The 19,945-nt window shown below is 48.6% G+C and overlaps 1 protein-coding gene across 1 annotated transcript in view; it reads right to left on the bottom strand.

Annotated features, from left to right (window-relative positions):
- The window catches only part of hydin (HYDIN axonemal central pair apparatus protein), a 1,231,368-nt gene that overhangs the window by 232,510 nt on the left and 978,913 nt on the right, over nucleotides 1–19,945 (bottom strand). Inside the window, exons 43-44 of the mRNA XM_038807144.1 lie at nucleotides 9,758–9,886; nucleotides 4,889–5,072 (exon numbers count right to left, since the gene is read on the bottom strand). Of these exons, the coding sequence (XP_038663072.1) occupies nucleotides 4,889–5,072; nucleotides 9,758–9,886 (313 nt within the window). The remainder of the gene's footprint in view (nucleotides 1–4,888; nucleotides 5,073–9,757; nucleotides 9,887–19,945) is intronic.

Raw genomic sequence — 19,945 nt, 5'->3', positions numbered from 1 at the left:
TCCACCTACAACTACAAGATTTTGTATCACCCTGGTAAGCTCAACGAGCCCCCCGATGCCCTAGCCCGAGGTGCATGTGCCAGTGCACAGGCGGACCGACTCCGGACCCTGCTCGAAAATCTCTGTCACCCAGGAGTCACCCGTTTTTACCACTTCATTAACATAAGAACATAAGAACTAGGAGCAGGAGTAGGCCATCTGGCCCCTCGAGCCTGCTCCGCCATTCAATTAGATCATGGCTGATCTTTTGTGGACTCAGCTCCACTTTCCGGCCCGAACACCATAACCCTTAATCCCTTTATTCTTCAAAAAACTATCTATCTTTACCTTAAAAACATGTAATGAAGGAGCCTCAACTGCTTCACTGGGCAAGGAATTCCATAGATTCACAACCCTTTGGGTGAAGAAGTTCCTCCTAAACTCAGTCCTAAATCTACTTCCCCTTATTTTGAGGCTATGTCCCCTAGTTCTGCTGTCACCCGCCAGTGGAAACAACCTGCCCTCATCTATCCTATCCATTCCCTTCATAATTTTAAATGTTTCTATAAGATCCCCCCTCATCCTTCTAAATTCCAACGAGTACAGTCCCAGTCTACTCAACCTCTCCTCATAATCCAACCCCTTCAGCTCTGGGATTAACCTAGTGAATCTCCTCTGCACACCCTCCAGTGCCAGTACGTCCTTTCTCAAGTAAGGAGACCAAAACTGAACACAATACTCCAGGTGTGGCCGCACTAACACCTTATACAATTGCAACATAACCTCCCTAGTCTTAAACTCCATCCCTCCAGCAATGAAGGACAAAATTCCATTTGCCTTCTTAATCACCTGTTGCACTTGTAAACCAATCTTCTGTGACTCATGGGCCTCACGGTAGCATGGTGGTTAGCATCAATGCTTCACAGCTCCAGGGTCCCAGGTTCGATTCCCGGCTGGGTCACTGTCTGTGTGGAGTCTGCACGTCCTCCCCGTGTGTGCGTGGGTTTCCTCCGGGTGCTCCGGTTTCCTCCCACAGTCCAAAGATGTGCGGGTTAGGTGGATTGGCCATGCTAAATTGCCCATAGTGTAAGGTTAATGGGGGGATTGTTGGGTTATGGGTATACGGGTTACGTGGGTTTAAGTAGGGTGATCATTGCTCGGCACAACATCGAGGGCCGAAGGGCCTGTTCTGTGCTGTACTGTTCTATGTTCTATGTTCATGCACTAGCACACCCAAGTCTCTCTGAACAGCGGCATGCTTTAATATTTTATTGTTTAAATAATAATCCCGTTTGCTGTTATTCCTACCAAAATGGATAACCTCACATTTGTCAACATTGTATTCCATCTGCCAGACCTGAGCCCATTCACTTAACCTATCCAAATCCCTCTGCAGACTTCCAGTATCCTCTGCACTTTTCGCTTTACCACTCATCTTAGTGTCATCTGCAAACTTAGACACATTGCCCTTGGTCCCCAACTCTAAATCATCTATGTAAATTGTGAACAATTGTGGGCCCAACACGGATCCCTGAGGGACACCACTAGCTACTGATTGCCAACCAGAGAAACACCCATTTATCCCAACTCTTTGCTTTCTATTAATTAACCAATCCTCTATCCATGCTACTACTTTACCCTTAATGCCATGCATCTTTATCTTATGCAGCAACCTTTTGTGTGGCACCTTGTCAAAGGCTTTCTGGAAATCCAGATATACCACATCCATCGGCTCCCCGTTATCTACTGCACTGGTAATGTCCTCAAAAAATTCCACTAAATTAGTTAGGCATGACCTGCCTTTTACGAACCCATGCTGCGTCTGCCCAATGGGACAATTTCTATCCAGATGCCTCGCTATTTCTTCCTTGATGATAGATTCCAGCATCTTCCCTATTACCGAAGTTAAGCTCACTGGCCTATAATTTCCTGCTTTCTGCCTACCTCCTTTTTTAAACAGTGGCGTCACGTTTGCTAATTTCCAATCCACCGGGACCACCCCAGAGTCTAATTCGGTAAATTATCACTAGTGCATCTGCAATTTCCCTAGCCATTTCTTTTAGCACTCTGGGATGCATTCCATCAGGGCCAGGAGACTTGTCTACCTTTAGCCCCATTAGCTTGCCCATCACTCCCTCCTTAGTGATAACAATCCTCTCAAGGTCCTCACCTGTCATAGCCTCATTTCTATCAGTCGCTGGCATGTTATTTGTGTCTTCCACTGTGAACACCGACCCAAAAAACCTGTTCAGTTCCTCAGCCATTTCCTCATTTCCCATTATTAAAACTCCCTTCTCATCCTCTAAAGGACCAATATTTACCTTAGCCACTCTTTTTTGTCTTATATATTTGTAAAAACTTTTACTGTCTGTTTTTATATTCTGAGCAAGTTTACTCTCATACTCTATCTTACTCTTCTTTATAGCTTTTTTAGTAGCTTTCTGTTGCCCCCTAAAGATTTCCCAGTCCTCTAATCTCCCAGCAATCTTTGCCACTTTATATGCTTTTTCCTTCAATTTGATACTCTCCCTTATTTCCTTAGATATCCACGGTCGATTTTCCCTCTTTCTTCCGTCCTTCCTTTTTGTTGGTATAAACCTTTGCTGAGCACTGTGAAAAATCGCTTGGAAGGTTCTCCACTGTTCCTCAACTGTTCCACCATAAAGTCTTAGCTCCCAGTCTACCTTAGCTAGTTCTTCTCTCATCCCCTTGTAATCTCCTTTGTTTAAACACAAAACACTAGTATTTGATTTTACTTTCTCACCCTCCATCTGTATTTTAAATTCCACCATATTGTGATCGCTCCTTCCGAGAGGATCCCTAACTATGAGATCATGAATCAATCCTGTCTCATTACACAGGACAAGATCTAGGACCGCTTGTTCCCTCGTAGGTTCCATTACATACTGTTCTAGGAAACTATCGCGGATACATTCTATAAACTCCTCCTCACGGTTGCCTTGACCGACCTGGTTAAACCAATCGACATGTAGATTAAAATCCCCCATGATAACTGCTGTACCATTTCTACATGCATCAGTTATTTCTTTGTTTATTGCCTGCCCCACCATCTCGTTACTATTTGGTGGCCGATAGACTACTCCTATTAGTGACTTTTTCGCCTTACTATTCCTGATTTCCACCCAAATGGATTCAACCTTATCCTCCATAGCACCGATGTCATCCCTTACTATTGCCCGGATGTCATCCTTAAATAACAGAGCAACACCACCTCCCTTACCATCCACTCTGTCCTTCCGAATAGTTTGATACCCTCGGATATTTAACTCCCAGTCGTGACCATCCTTTAACCATGTTTCAGTAATGGCCACAATTAAGGCCCACAATCTGCCCTGCTTCATCGAGGAAGTCAGAGCTATCACCAGAGACTGCAAGGTCTGCGCGGAGTGTAAACCGTACTTCTACCGGCTAGACCGTGCGCGCCTGGTGAAGGCCTCCCGCCCCTCAGCGTGGACTTCAAAGGGCCCCTCCCCTCCACCGACCGAAACATGTACTTCCTCAGTGTGGTCGATGAATATTCCCGATTACCCTTTGCCGTCCCATGCCCTGATATGGTGTTTGCCACCGTTATCAAAGCCCTCAACACCATCTTCGCTCTGTTTATTTTCCCCGCCTACGCCCACAGCGACTGGGGATCCTCATTTATGAGCGATTAGCTGCGCCAGTTCCTGCTCAACAGGGGCATTGCCTCGAGCAGGACGATCAGCTACAGCCCCAGGGACAACGGGCAGGTGGAGCGGGAGAATGGGACGGTCTGGAGGGCCGTCCAGATGGCCCTACCGTCCAGAAATCTCCTGGCCTCCCGCTGGCAGGAGGTCCTCCCCGGCGCACTTAACTCCATTCGGTCGCTCCTATGCACCACGACTAACGGAACCCCCCATAAACGTCTCTTTGCCTTCCCCAGGAAGTTCACCTCCGGGGTTTCACTTCCAACGTGGCTGGCAGCTCCTGGACCTATTCTCCTCCATAAACACGTGCGACTCCACAAGGCGGACCTGTTGGTTGAAAGGATACAGCTACTCCACGCCAACCCGCAGTACGCTTATGCAGCGTACCCCGATGGCCGCCAAGACACAGTCTCCCTCAGGGACCTGGAACCAGCTGATTCCCCCCCCCCCCGCCCCGGCGCCACCCTCCCTTCCCCCGGCGCATCTCACCGCAGTCCCCGCTCCAGGACAATCCGTCCTCCACTTACTCCCACCCGGGGATGAAGAGGATTTTGACACGCTCCAGTAGTCACCGAAGACCAAGCCATTGCCTGAGTCGCCACCAGCACTGCGGCGCTCTTGACAATAAATCAAGGCACTGGACAATCTAAATTTGTAACCTTCTCTGTAATTTTTGAAAGCAATCTGTATGTATATTGCTCTCCACCACCCCCGCTGGATTCATTTTTAACAGGGGGTGAATGTGGTAATCACCACTGTTGTATTATATTGTATATATGGGTTTTACGGTAAGGCCCCTGTACTACAGGTACGGCGGTAGATCCCTGCCTGCTGGCTCTGCCCACTAGGCGGAGTATAAATGTGTGTGCTCTCCGTACAGCAGCCATTTCATCAGCTGCTGTAGGAGGCCACACATCTCTGTGTAAGAAAGCCTCAATTACATTCTACTCTCATCTCGTCGTAATTGATAGTGCATCACACTCGTCCTAAAGTTAGGATTAAAGTAACTTTGGAGGCAGTGCAGGAGGCTCTTTGTAATTCTGCATTATAGTCATGATACTGCCGACATGGCAATGCAGCATACCCAAAATAGCAAGTGCCCCTTTTCCAGGATTTTGATATGCATAACACCTCACAGAAAAAAACCTGACTGTGAATGTTAATATTCAGTAAGTCTGCATGCGTTTTATGTAGAGCTGTTTAGTACAGCAGGCACATACCCTCCTCGTCTTGCTTGGCCTTTTCCTTGGCTTTCAGTGCTGTATATTCCTGGCAAAGATTAATGAAATAGATGTGACGTCTGTTGTTAATTGCTTTAAGTATAGTTGTGAGGGTAAAGGCTTCATTTGGACTGTAAGTACTTTCCAACCCGTCAAATACAATCCCTCTGCAACAGTCATTCAGCTGCAACAGAAAATGGTGAAAAAGAACTGGTTAAACAATGAGTTAAACAGTGCGAGAATTTAGACTTCAGTGTTGATTCTAACCTTCTAAGGGATTAAATTCCAATAAGTGATAACATTGATTCTGAGTTGCTTATCCATTCATAAGCACAGATGTAAGTTTGATAAAGTTTTTTTGTCACCAGATATAACTGAACCATTTGTTCATCAAAGAGGAATTCGACTAAGTTATATTATACAGCATATTCTAAACAGAAACTTGAGAAACTATACAATAAATAGACATGGGGCGGGATTCTCCCAGCACTGGGCTGGGTCTGGAGAATCCCCGTGAACGGTCCCGACGCCGACACGCGATTCTCCGCAGAGCAGAGAATCAGCGTCATTGGCGCCGGTGTGGTTGGCACGCTGCCGGTCGTGGGCTGCTCCATGCGGCCGGCCCACCGATTCTCCGCCCCGAATGGGCCGAGCGGCCGTAAGAAAAGAGCCGAGTCCCGCTGGCGTTGTTCTAACCTGCTCTGGGCCGGCGGGACCTTGGTGTGTAAGGGTTGGGTGGTGGCCTGTGGGGGGGGGGCTACGATGTGGACTGGCCCTCGATTCGGGTCCACTGAACGGTGGCCAGCCTGTGTGGCTGGAGGCCACCTTTCCTACGTGTCAGCCCCTGTAGTCATGAGCCATGTTGCGTTGAAGGAGGCCACTGAGTATGCGCATGTTGGCGCCGGCGCTATTGTGCAGGTCTTCTTTGGTGCATGCTTGGATCCCGCGGTGCACGGTTCGTGCCGGAATCTGCAGCTGGAGCGGCGCGAACCGCTCCAGTGCCGTGCTGGCCCCCTGTAGTGGACAGAATTAGTCGTGGGAGCGGCCCATTCACGCCGTCGTAAAACGCAATGGTATTTACGATGGCATAGACTCTCTGCTTCGGGATTGGTGAATCCCGCCCACGACATTTGGACTGGGCATTACAAGGTTCACAGTCAAAAGTCAATATAATCAAGTTGTTTGGCAAACGTTTGATTTAAATCGAATAAATGCATAAATAGGGTTGTGACTTGGATTTTAGATTAGTAAGGGGGAGTAATCTGGAAAAAAACATAACACGTGTGAAGATAAAAGAAGTAGGAGGTGAGAATAAAGGTTAGGCAAAGGTCTGATATAAACAGTCAGTCAACATAGAGGAGGAGAAAATCATCAATGTGGTGGCGCACTGCAGTCTAAAGTCAATTGCTCAGCAGAAGGTTGTTTACCTGCATGGCTTTTATTATTCTTCATTGATATCATTGAAGAATGCCACACAAGCAGAGAGGAACACCTGGGCCATAGTGACCACAGCATATTGAGGTTTAAAATAAGGATTGAGAAAGACATCAGTAAAATAAATACTGGGGTTGGATTTTCTGGCCCGTCCCTTTGTTGGGATCTTCAGATCCTGCCGAAGTCAACCCCTGCCGTAAGTTCCAGGTCGGCAGGGTGGGCGAGCCCATGCAAATTGTCATGGGCACATGGGCATCGATGGAACCAAAAGACCCCACTGGCAAGCAACCTCTGCCATGGGGTGGGGGGAGGGTGGCTGTAAAAATATGGCTGAGAGTGATAGATTTGAAAAAGGTTAATTTTGAGGGAATAAAAATGGATCTAGAAGTAATGAATTGGGAAAAGATATCGACAAAGGCATAGGCTGGAATTTTTCCACTCGCAGTTGCAGCAGGCATCATGGTGGACATGAGAGCTAAATCTCATGAAAAGACCCAGAACACATTTTACAGTGACATAAACCGAGGATGTGATTGTGTGTTTCAGCCGTCAATGGTGGGCCACATTTCCCACTGCCTTATGCCACGAACATCATTGGCGTAAATCAATCATTCACCTGAGGAAGGAGCAATGCTCCGAAAGCTAGTGATTTGTAACAAACCTGTTGGACATTAACCTGGTGTTGTAAGACTTCTTGCTGTTCTGTAAGCAAGTCAGTTCTGTACTCATCTCGCCAGCCCACCACAAATCCCATGTGATTTTATATTCCGTACCAGTCTGCCATGTGGGACCTTGTCAAACGCCTTACTAATGTCCATATAAAGTCCATCCACAGCCCTTTGCTCATCAATTTTCTTTGTCATCTCTTTGAAAAACTTGATCAATTGGTGAGACGTGGCCTCCCCCGTACAAAACCATGCTGTTTGTCACTAACTAGTCCAATTTCCTCCAAATGTGCATATATCCTGTCCCTTAGTATTATTTACAAAAGCTTCTCCACTACTAATACCTATAATTTGCTGGATTATCCCTACTTCCTTTCTTAAACAAGGGAACAACATTGGCTATTTTTGGTCCTCTGGAACCTTGCCTGTGGTCAAAGGGGATGTGAAGATATCCATTAAAGCCCCAGCTATTTCTCCCCTTGCCCCCCGCAGTAATCTGGGATAGATTCCATCTGGCCCTGGAGGCTTGTCTCCCTTAATGCAATTTAGGAAACTCAGCACTTCCTCCTTTGATATATTGGTGTTCTCAAGAGCGTTCATACACCTATTCCTGACCTCAACATCCATCATGTCCATCTCCCTGGTGAATACCGATATAAAGTACTCATGAAGGATTTCACCCACTTCCTGTGGTTGCACGCATAACTTCCCTCGATTGTCCTAGAGTGGGCATACTCTTTCTCTTGCTACCCTCTTGCTCCTAATATATGCATAAAAAGCCTTGGGATTGTCCTTGACCATGTTTGCTAAAGACACTTCATGATCCCTTTTAACCCTCCTAATTCCACGTTTAAGTTCCTTCCTAATTTCACTGTACTCCTCAAGGGCTTCTTCAGTTTTTATGTGCCTAGACCTATCGTATGCTTCATTTTTCCTTTTTACTTAGCTTACAACATCTCTTGTCACCCATGGTTCCTGAATTTCTAATCCTTCATTTTTGCAGGCATGTGCTTTCCTGCACTTCAATCAACTGGTCTTTGAAAGCCTCCCACATGCCCCCAAATAGCCGCTCTCAAGGCACATTCAACACAGCTGTGATCTGCTCCCAAAGAAGCAATTCAACTCCCCCACCTCTTTTGTTTCCCCTTCTGTCCCATCTAAAACAATGATATCTTGGAATGTTAAGCTGCCAGTCCTGTCCCTCTTTTAATCATGTCTCTGTATTGCAATTTAACCTCATGTTTTTTTTAATATAAATTTAAAGTACCCAATTATTTTTCTTTTCCAGTTAAGGGGCAGGGACAAGGGTTGCCCCAGGAATGGGTACACATGATCCAGTGGTTAGCATGGTGGTTCTCCAATCCGTCCCCCCCCCTGTTGCCCCCCCCCCCCCCCCCACCAGCGCACATCCCCACCCCACCCTCCAATGATGGCCCACCTCTGCACAGGGTCCCCCAACCACAGTTGAGGGTCCACCACCCCTCACCGAGCACTGGGGTGGCAAGCCCAGCACCCTTGGGCTCTCTGCCTATGAGCAAAGATGGATACCCACCTCCTTGGCTCTCCACTGAAGCCCTTCTGTCAGGTTCATGTTTTTCAAAAGGAGTACTAATCAGTGCCAGCGTGACCACTTGATGGGTATGGGGTGGTTCTCGTTAATTCTATGAAAATGGGATTTAAGTAGTGATAATTAGATTCTTGCCACCCTACAGCGAGATCCCAATTTTGCCTATGGGAGTGGGCCAGTTACATTGTAAACTGTTTGCTGTGTTGCTTGAGCGAAAGCGCAACAAGGCCAGAAAATCGCATCCTGAAGCAGTTAATTTCCAAATGCAGCCAGACGGAGACAATATCCAGGTTTGGGCTGACAAGTGGCAAGTTACATTCATGCCAGGTGATGACCATCACAAATAAAAGAGAATCTAGCCATCACCACATGACAGTCAATGGCATTACCATCACTGAATCCCCAATTCAGACCAGAAACTGAACTAGATTAGCCATGTAAATACTGTGGCTACAAGAGCAGGTCAGAGGCTAGGAATCCTGCAGCAAGTAACTCACCTACTGACTCCCAAAGGCTGTCCACAAACTGCAAGGCACAGTCAGGAGTGCGATGGAATACCTCCCACTTGACTGGATGAGTGCAGCTCCAACAACTGTCAAGAAGCTTGGCGCCATCTAGGACAAAGCAGTCCACTTGTTTGGCACTCCCTCTACAAACATTCGCTCTCTCGACCACCAACACAGAGTGGCGGCAGTGTGTATCATCTACAAGACACACTGTTGGAACTCACCAAAGTTCCTTAGACTGCACCTTCCAAATCAATAATCACTGTCTGGAAAGACAAATGCAGCAGATGCATGGGAACACCACCACCTGAAATTTCCTCTCCAAGCCACTCATCACTCTGACTTGCAAACACATGGCTGTTCCTTCATTGTCGCTGGGACAACATCCTAAAATTTGCTCTCTAACAGCACTGTGGGTGTACCTACATTGCCTACATTACATGTACTGCAGCAGTTCAAGAAGGCAGCTCATGACCACCTTCTCAAGAGCCATTAGTAATGGGCAGTAAATGCTGACCTAAACCGGTGAAGCCCACATCTCTGGAATGAATGATAATAAACTGAGATGAAAAAAAGATGCAGTTGCACTCCAGTGAGCACAGTGCCCCTGGGAGGGAGGAGCAATAGAATAAACAATCATAATATGGCACCATGTTATATGAAATGTGTTACAGTATTTCTGCACATTACACTGTACCTGCAACCTCTCCGTCAGAATTTCCACCATTACGTCTTCTGGCAAATGACAGCTCATTATGTTCATCTCTCCAGCTAGGCTTGTATTGGTACTGATAGGTTGCTGTACCAAAGGAGCAATGGTGGAAATCTATAAATTTCAGAAAATAGCAAAGATTACTTGCAATTAGAACAAAATTCATTTTAATATAAATTCTTCACATTAAGACTTAACCTTGGAAAATTACTCAGCAATCATGTGACAAAGTCTTACCTTAAATCTTCTGATGTGCTGACATCACAAACAATACACATAATTCATTGTAGAAGTGACAATTTTGTCTGAACAGGCCCTTCGGCCCTCGATGTTGTGCCGAGCAATGATCACCCTACTCAAACACACGTATCCACCCTATACCTGTAACCCAACAACCCCCCCAACGTTACTTTTTAGGACACTACGGGCAATTTAGCATGGCCAATCCACCTAACCCGCACATCTTTGGACTGTGGGAGGAAACTGGAGCACCCGGAGGAAACCCACGCACACACGGGGAGGACGTGCAGACTCCGCACAAACAGTGGCCCAGCCGGGAATCGAACCTGGGACCCTGGAGCTGTGAAGCATTTATGCTAACCACCATGCTACCGTGCTGCCCCAAGTTGCATGCTTGTCATGTGTAGCTTTGAAAATAAACTTTTATGGAAGTGCGTAAAGTTTGGTTTCAGTTCCCTCCTTCACCAACACGCTTTCAGGCGGAGGAGAGTTACTTAAAAGCAAAGTGTGGTGTTCTCTACTTTGCTTTACCTGGATGGCTTGGATGCTTAGTATTGAATAAAGAACACCAAGCTTTGTTAATAAGCAAAATTATAAATTTATCAACACTAATAACTATGATTTGTTCACATTCCTAAAGTAGAAGGTTACTATATTAACCTATGCTGTCTCTAACTACAGAACTCTCAAGTACGCAACTGTTCCTATGCCTCACCATCTTCTACTGCCTTCTAACACCTATAAGGCTTAGCAACACTGCCTCATATAGTTGTAACTGTAGCTCCCTCTAGTGGCTACTATCAACACAATATTAACCCTTGCAATGCTGATAGTTATGATAATCCCACATCTCCCTTTCTTTGGAAATGAAAATTATTATAACATTGGTTGTGATATTTACTTTAACCATTGCCTTAGAAGTGTAATTCTGACTATTAGCTAGTGACTATCATCAACTCGCTATCATTTTTACATTCCCCTGTCAATCCACATGCCCCTTTTTGTCTTCATTAAAAATATTTGGCATTTACTATGAACAAATGTATATTAAGAACATTGTATGTTCTTCACATGCAATTGAGTACTGATATTGTACAGTAATTAACATTTTAAAAACGTTTTACAGTCCACAAATTGAGTCTATGCTCAGCCTTCACTGTGGTAGTGTGGTATGTAACCAAGAAGTCATCAGTTCATTGATCAGGTTGTCGACTGGTTGAACCACCTTTATTGTCTGACCTGGTGTTTTTTCTGTTCTTGTGTCCTTTGCCCGAAAATACGGATTGCTCATTGTCTTTGAGAAAATACCAACTCGCAAAATTTGTTGAAATGACTTATTTTCTGACGATACAATGTCCCTTGCTTCCTGGCATTGGTACCATCATGTGTGAACTTTGTATGGTCTACACACCCATTTGTCTGTTCTATCTCGAATGGTAGTGTCCTGCAGTCCCTTGATCTGTTGCCATCTGGATTGCTTTCCATACTGTGTAGTTTGTCAGGTGTGACTTCAAGTTCAAACACTTCCTTGTCAGTGAATTGCAATGCGTTGTTTAGTTGTCCTTTGATTTTACAGCCATACATTTGTGTGCATTCTGTTGTTCTGTAGTTACTCTTTGTGTGCTCACGACCAGTTCCTTTTGGCTTGTCTGATACTTTTTACTATCAGTGTCCTTTGTATTATCTGATGTATCTTTGAGCTTTGTGATATCAGTCCCTTTTGGATGACTTGATATAACGTTGAGCTTTGTGATATCAGTTCCTCTTTGATGATCTGATATATCATTGAGCTCTTAGTGCTTCTCATCTGGAGTCAAAGTCTACAAGATGTCACTTTCTTGTAGGCTGTTCACAATTGATGTGCTGTCAATTGTGCTGATCACTGTTGCACTCTGATTGTCAGCCTTTCTACAGTCCAGCTGAGATCTGTCAGTCTCGTCGTTGTCTGCACAGTCTGTATGCTACTCGTGATCACTTTGTCACTAGTTGCAAATAAAGTGGATAGGCATTGTAGTCTTCTTTTTGTTGCTCATCATCTGTTCCTTCACTGTTGCCATTACTGGCAAATACAGAGGATAGACCTTCATAATCTTCTTCTTCTGGCTCAGCAAATAAACTAGAGACCTTCACAGTCTTCTTCTTCTGGCTCAGCAAATAAGCTATATCAACCTTCATAGGCTTCTTCTTGTTGTCGCTCAATTGTCAGATTACTGACATCAGATGTCACAATAATCTGCCATTCCCTCACTGTATTGAATTCATCTATCTTAAGAAGGGTGCTATTTAGCTTTTCAATCGTGTTACTGATGGAATGATCAGCTAAGCCGAATATTTCTGCCATATCTGAGTAATAGAACATAGAACATAGAACAGTACAGCACAGAACAGGCCCTTCGGCCCTCGATGTTGTGCCGAGCAATGATCACCCTACTCAAACCCATGTATCCACCCTATACCCGTATCCCAACAACCCCCCCCTTAACCTTACTTTTTAGGACACTACGGGCAATTTAGCATGGCCAATCCACCTAACCCGCACATCTTTGGTCTGTGGGAGGAAACCGGAGCACCCGGAGGAAACCCACGCACACACGGGGAGGACGTGCAGACTCCGCACAGACAGTGACCCAGCCGGGAACCGAACCTGGGACCCTGGAGCTGTGAAGCATTTATGCTAACCACCATGCTACCGTGCTGCCCTAAATATTCTTCAATATATGATTTACCTTCTGTATTCTCATATTGGTTGGAGTCATTTGCTTCTTTCACACTATAAACTGCTAGGTCAATTGTGCTGCAAAAGTCTTCTTCAGCTGTTGGTTGAAATTCAATCAATGTTCTTCCGTGCAAGGCAAAATGCTTATGTTTGTGGCATTTTAATCTTGCGTTTCCGAATGCTGGGCATTTTTCTTTAAGTGGGCGTGACCACAACGTCTCCATGTCATCACATTCGTGACATCAAGCGCAAACTTCCATTGCACATGCGCAAATTGATCGTCATCCGGAGTATGTTCTTTTTTCTATCCCATGGAGGAGCACAGGTCCCTCGGGCACCCGAACGGAAGAGGACTGGCAGGAGCATAGCCTGGGGCCACCCATCCAGGGATGGGGATGTCCAGCCCATCTGTCAACTCCTTCCCTTTGACCACACATCTCCAGTCCCACATACCGAGGAGGGTAGCACTGCAACACCCGTGCTGCCCAATAGTGGGTCCGGACCATCAAGGTCCAGGCCCCGGTAATGCCCGCCAAGTCATCTCAGGCAACAGGCATGGGGGGCAGTAGATTATCTCAAGTGTTGATCCTGGGGATACTCCTAAAAGTGGTGGGAGGGTGAGGAAAAGTAAGAAAGTAGGTACTTAATAGGCACACGAGTTAAGATAGGTCACCACTGTGGAAAATCATTTGTAAATAACCATCATGCTGATCACCAGCAGATCCTTCATCCTGTCAATTCATGGTGCATGCTCCGCAAAGCCTCATGCACCCCCAGTGTTTAATCCTTGTGCAGTGTGAGAATGGCAGCGCTGTGTCTCTCCCACACTGATGACTCAGTAATCAGGCGTTGCTGCGGGCAGAATTTAGAGTACCCAATTTATTTTTTCCAATTCTGGGGTAATTTAGCATGGCATTTTTGGTTTGTGGGGGCGAGACCCACGCAAACACAGGGAGAATGTGCAAACTCCACACGGACAGTGACCCAGAGCCGGGATCAAACCTGGGACCTTGGTGTCGTGAGGCAGCAGTTGTAACCATTGCGACACTGTGCTGCCCAATGGAACCGCATCTTGAGCTATCTCATTGCGCGTTGATGCATGAGTCCCATTGTAGTGAGTCATAGCGGGAGCTTGTGGCCTCCACACCGGCGTCTTCAGCTACTTCCTTACCCACCTGTCCACAAATACCCATCCCTCCAGATGCTTCTGGGATCTGAGAGCGTCCCAAGATGTAACGATCATAAATGCTCCCTGGGAAAAGGGTATAATCTGTATGATCTGCATCGGGTGGTCAAAGACAATCTGGACATTGTATGAGTGGTATCCCCTTGAGGTGTATAAATGGTGCCGCATGATGTGATGGAGATCGCAGGGCCACGTGGGTGCAGTCTATCACTCCCTACACCTGGGGCATGCCAGTTCAGTGGGCAAAGCCCATGGCCCTAGCGTCTTGACCTGGACGAAGTTGATATACATTTGGGCCATGGCATAAAAGGCATCTTCAACCTCCCTAATGCATTTGTGTGTGGCTGACTGGGATATATATCAGATCACCAGTGCTACCCTGAAACAAGCCGCTCGCATAGAGGTTCAGAGCGACCATCACTTAAGGGCCCTGGGCAGCGGGTTTCCTCCCATCCCACATGGTGACAGCTCTTGCGGGATAAGACAAATTTGGATTGGTGGTCCATCATTCCCTCGGTCCAGACAGAGCCTTCTCCAGCACTGTGACTCCGATATCAGCAGATAGAATGTCTGATGTCAGAAGACCCTTGGCTGGTACTGTCTCCAACGTGGCTCCATACTCTGTGGTGCTGCTCCAGGAACATTAAAGGGCACCTCCTCTGCAGGCCGCTGGTCCTGATCATGTGCAGTGGACGACTCTGCTGCTGCTCTATTGCTAGAATAGCCAATTCTACAACCTCTGTGATTCTCCAGAATCAAGCACTGAAAAGAGAACACCAAAGTGAGCAATGAGAACCCTGTCTGTCAGCCCTCCACTTCGCTTGGACGTCCACTCATGAGCTTCCTGCTTAGTGGGTGCCTCTCCATTAAGTTTCACACTCTCCTCTCATACCGCCATAGCCCCACACCTGGACCTCTCAATTACATCAGGTTTAGGCTCCTTGAGAGTCTCACTGCCACATTTCTCTTGACACTTTTTGAACCTTTCCTGCACAATCCCTGCATTAGTTGACAGGGAAATTGAGTGAATGCATGGGATCCGCATCTTCACCCTCATGATTTCATTGGCACAATTGATTTGTCAATGAAGGGTGAGGTAGCATCTTAGGTAAATGACTGCCACTTATGGTAGATGAGGCTCAGCTAATAGAGTGAAGCCTGCAATGAGCATGACAAGCATATACCTAGACGGCACTCTCATTCTCCCATTTCAAGCCCAACTTTTATCAAGTGTCCTCTCAACCTTAATTTCTAACTCCTGGGTAACAAAGGTACACTAATTCCTGACAGTCAATCATCCCAGCCAAATGGAATTGAAATTCCCCTTTATCATCACAGTGCTACCTGAGTGGGGGTTTCTTTTTTTAAAAAATAATTTTAATTCAAATTTTCAACAAATTTTATCGCAACAAAGAAAAACAGTAACCCCCCCCCACCTCCAAATACAAAAACAATAAATTAACAAGAAAAAGAAATAGGCATAGAACCATGAAAACGAACCCCAGTAACAAACCCGTAACCCCCCCAATCCCCCACCCCCCACCCCGGGTTGCTGCTGAGATTGACCACCCTCTAACGCTCCGCCAGGAAATCAAGAAAAGGCTGCCACTGCTGGAAGAACCCTTGCACCGACCCCCTCGGGGCAAACGTAACCCTCTCCAGTTTAATGAACCCAGCCATGTCGCTGATCCAGGATTCCGGGCTCGTGGACTTCGCGTCCCTCCACTGTAAAAGAACCCTGCGCCGGGCTGCCAGGGACGCAAAGGCCAGAATACGGGCCTCTTTCGCCTCCTGCATTCCCGGCTCTGATGCTCCGCCAAAGATTGCGAGCCCCCAGCCCGGTTCCACGCTGGAGCCAGCCACCTTTGACAAGGTCCCTGCCACCCCCCCTTCCAAAAGCCCTCCAATGCCGGACACGCCCAAAACATGTGGGTGTGATTCGCTGGGCTCCCCGAACACTTGCCACACCTGTCCTCCCCCCCAAAGAACCAGCTCAGCCCGGTCCCAGTCATATGCGCCCTTTGCAGCACCTTTAGTTGGATTAGACGAAGCCGTGCGCAAGAGGAGGAATTCACCCTCCCCAGGGCATCCACCCACGTCCCCTCATCTATCCCCTCTCCCAGTTCCTCCTCCCACTTCGTTTTCAGCTCTTCCACCGAGGCCTCCTCCTCCTCCTCCATCACCTGATAAATTGCCAAGATCCTGCCCTCGCTGACCCACGTCCCCGAGAGCACCCTATCCTGAACCCCCCTTGGCGGCAATAGCGGAAACGCCACCACCTGCCGCCTAACAAACGCCCTAATCTGCATATACCTGAAGGTATACCCTTGGGGGAGACCCCACTTTCCCTCCAACTCCTCTAAGGTCGCAAACTTCCCGTCGAGGAAATAGGTCCCCCATCCGCCTGATACCTGCCCTGTGCCAACTCAAAAACCCTCCATCTATCCTCCTTGGTACAAACCGGTGGTTCCCCCGTATCGGGGACCAAACTGAGGCCTTCACTTCCCCCCTATTCCGCCTCCACTGCCCCCAGATTTGAGGGTAGCCACCACTACCGGACTGGTAGAGTACCTTGCCGGGGGGAGCGGCAGTGGCGCCTTCAGCAGTGCCTCTAAGCACGTGCCCACACAGGACGCCACCTCCATCCTCTTCCATGCGGCTCCCTCCCCTTCCATCACCCACCTACGTATCATTGCCACGTTTGCAGCCCAGTAATACCCACACAGGTTGGGCAGCACCAATTCACCCACTTCCCTACCTCGCTCCAGAAATACCTTCCTCACCCTCGGGTTCTTCTGCGCCCACACAAACTCCGTAATACTCCTGCTGACCCTCCTAAAGAAAGCCTTCGGGATCATGATGGGTAAACACTGGAAGAGGAACAAAAACCTCGGGAGCACCGGCATCTTAACCGACTGGACCCTGCCCGCTAGGTAGAGTGGCAACACATCCCACCTCCTGAACTCCTCCTCCGTCTGCTCCACCAGCCTTGTAAAGTTTAACCTATGCAGGGCCCCCCAGCTCCTGGCTATCTGGACCCCCAGGTATCTGAAGCTCCTCTCTGCACTTTTCAGCGGGAGCCCCTTTATCTCTTTCTCCTGGTCCCCCATATGTACCACGAACAGTTCACTCTTCCCCACATTGAGATTATAGCCAGAGAAGTCTCCAAACTCCCCGAGAATCCTCATCACCTCCGGCATCCCCCCCCGCCATATCTGCAATGTACTACAATAAATCGTCCGCGTACAACGACAGCCGGTGCTCCCCCCCCCCCCCCCCCCCCCCCCCCACAATCCCCCTCCAGTTCGTCGACCCCCTCAGTGCCATGGCCAGGGGCTCGATCACCAACGCGAACAGCAGGGGAGGCAAGGGGCACCCCTGCCTCGCCCCCGGTACAACCGAAAGTCCTTCGACCTCCTCCCGTTCGTCACCACGCTCGCCACCAGAGCGGGCTGGTTTAGCTCACTAGGCTAAATCGCTGGCTTTTAAAGCAGACCAAGCAGGCCAGCAGCGTGGTTCGATTCCCGTACCAGCCTCCGCGGACAGGCGCCGGAATGTGGCGACCAGGGGCTTTTCACAGTAACTTCATTGAAGCCTACTCGTGACAATAAGCAATTTTCATTTCATTATACAACAACCTCACCCACCTAATAAATCCCTCACCAAACCCAAACCTCCTCAATACCTCCCACAGGTAGCTCCACTCCACCCCGTCAAAGGCTTTCTCCGCATCCATCGATGCCACTATCTCCGCCTCTCCGTCCACCGCAGGCATCATTATGACGTTAAGAAGCCGCCGCACATTGACGTTCAACTGCCTCCCCTTCACAAAACCCGTTTGGTCCTCATGAATAACCTGCAGGACCACCTCCTCCACCGTCCTGGCCAGTATCTTGGCCAGCAGTTTCGAGTCCACATTGAGGAGTGAGATCGGCCTGTAAGACCCACACTGGAGGGGGTCCTTATCTCGCTTCAAAATTAATGCCCTGGACATCGTTGGGGGCAAGGTCCCCCCTCCTTTGCCTCATTCAAGGTCCTCACTAACAGCGGGCCCAACAGGTCTGAAAACTTCTTATAAAATTCCACCGGGAACCCATCAGGCCCCGGTGCCTTCCCTGACTGCATGCGCCCCATCGCATTGGCCAGCTCATCCAGCTCGACTGGCGCACCCAGACCCTCCGTCTGCTCCTCCCCCACTCTCGGGAACTCCAGCTTGTCCAAAAAGTGGTCCATTCCACCCTCCTCCCCAGGGGGCACTGACCGGTATAACTCCTCATAGAAGGTCCTGAACACTCCGTTAATGCCCCTTGCACTCCGCACCAGATTCCCTCCTCCATCCCTAACTCCCCCTATCTCCCTCGCCGCCTCCCGCTTCCGGAGCTGGTGGGCCAGCATCCAACTCGCCTTCTCCCCATACTCATATACCGCCCCTTGCGCCCTCCTCCACTGCACCTCCGCTTTCCTGGTGGCCAATATTTCGAACTCCGCTTGGACACTACGACGCTTCCTCAAAAGCCCTTCTTCCGGGACCTCCGCGTACCTCCTGTCCACTCTTACCATTTCTTCTACCAACCTCTCCCTTTTCTCCCCCCTCTCCCTGTGTGCCCTAATAGAAATCAGCTTCCCCCTAACCACCGCCTTCAGCGGCTCCCAGACCACCCCCACCTGCACCTCCCCATTGTCATTAGTTTCCAAATACCCCTCTATACACCTCCGGACCCGCCCACATACCTCCTCGTCCGATAGCAGCCCCACCTCTAACCTCCACAGCGGGCGTTGGCCCTTCCCCTACCCCAGCTCCAGGTCCACCCAATGCGGAGCGTGGTCAGATATGGCTATCGCCGAATACTCCGCCCCTACCACTCTCGGAATCAGCGCCCTGCTGAAGACAAAAAAGTCAATCCGGGAGTAAGCCTTATGGACATGGGAGAAGAACGAGAACTCCCTACCCCCTGGCCTCATAATCCTCCAAGGGTCCACCCTCCCCATCTGGACCATGAACCCCCTCAGCACTGTGGCCGCCGCCCACCTCTTACCGGTCCTGGACCTAGACAGTGCCGGGTTCAGCACTGTATTAAAATCTCCTCCCATTATCAAGCCCCCCACCTCAAGATCAGGAATCCAGCCCAGCATGCGCCGCATGAAGCCTGCATCGTCCCAATTCGGGGCGTACACATTAACCAGAACCACCCGCTCCCCTTGGAGTCTACCGCTCACCATAACGTATCTGCCACAGCTATCCGTTACCACACACAACGCCACAAACGACACACTCTTCCCCACCAAAATCGCCACCCCCCCCCCCCCCCCCCCCCCCCGGTTCATATCACAAGGTTTCACATGAGCTGTCTGAGCCCCTATATTAAAGAAAAAGGAGATAAGTCAATGGTAGGAGACAGTGGAATCCTTATTCAGAAAATTAGAAAATTCAATGAACACTATTCCCAAAAGGAAAGGTCACAATTCAACCTTAGTGAATTCGGAAATAGATGGTAGATAGTCGTTAGCACTTGATGCAAAATTTTGGGGCAGCACGGTAGCATGGTGGTTAGCATAAATGCTTCACAGCTCCAGGGTCCCAGGTTCGATTCCCGGCTGGGTCACTGTCTGTGTGGAGTCTGCACGTCCTCCCCGTGTGTGCGTGGGTTTCCTCCGGGTGCTCCGGTTTCCTCCCACAGTCCAAAGATGTGCGGGTTAGGTGGATTGGCCATGCTAAATTGCCCGTAGTGTCCTAATAGTAAGGTTAAGGGGGGGAGTTGTTGGGTTACGGGTATAGGGTGGATACATGGGTTTGAGTAGGGTGATCATTGCTCAGCACAACATCGAGGGCTGAAGGGCCTGTTCTGTGCTGTACTGTTCTATGTTCCTCGCATCCAACCCCGAATGGAACACTTGCCAACCCACCCCCTTCTCAGCCTTACCTGATCCGCCACCCTAAGGTGCATTTCCTGGAGCATAGCCATATCCGCCCCCAGCCCCTTCAAATGCGCAACCACCCGGGCCCGCTTAACCGGCCCATTCAGCCCCCTTA

The sequence above is a fragment of the Scyliorhinus canicula genome, chromosome 9, assembly GCF_902713615.1.
Source record: "Scyliorhinus canicula chromosome 9, sScyCan1.1, whole genome shotgun sequence".
NCBI lineage: Eukaryota > Metazoa > Chordata > Chondrichthyes > Carcharhiniformes > Scyliorhinidae > Scyliorhinus > Scyliorhinus canicula.
The sequence above is the reverse complement of the archived record's forward strand: the minus strand, read 5'-3'. Positions and strand labels throughout refer to the sequence as shown.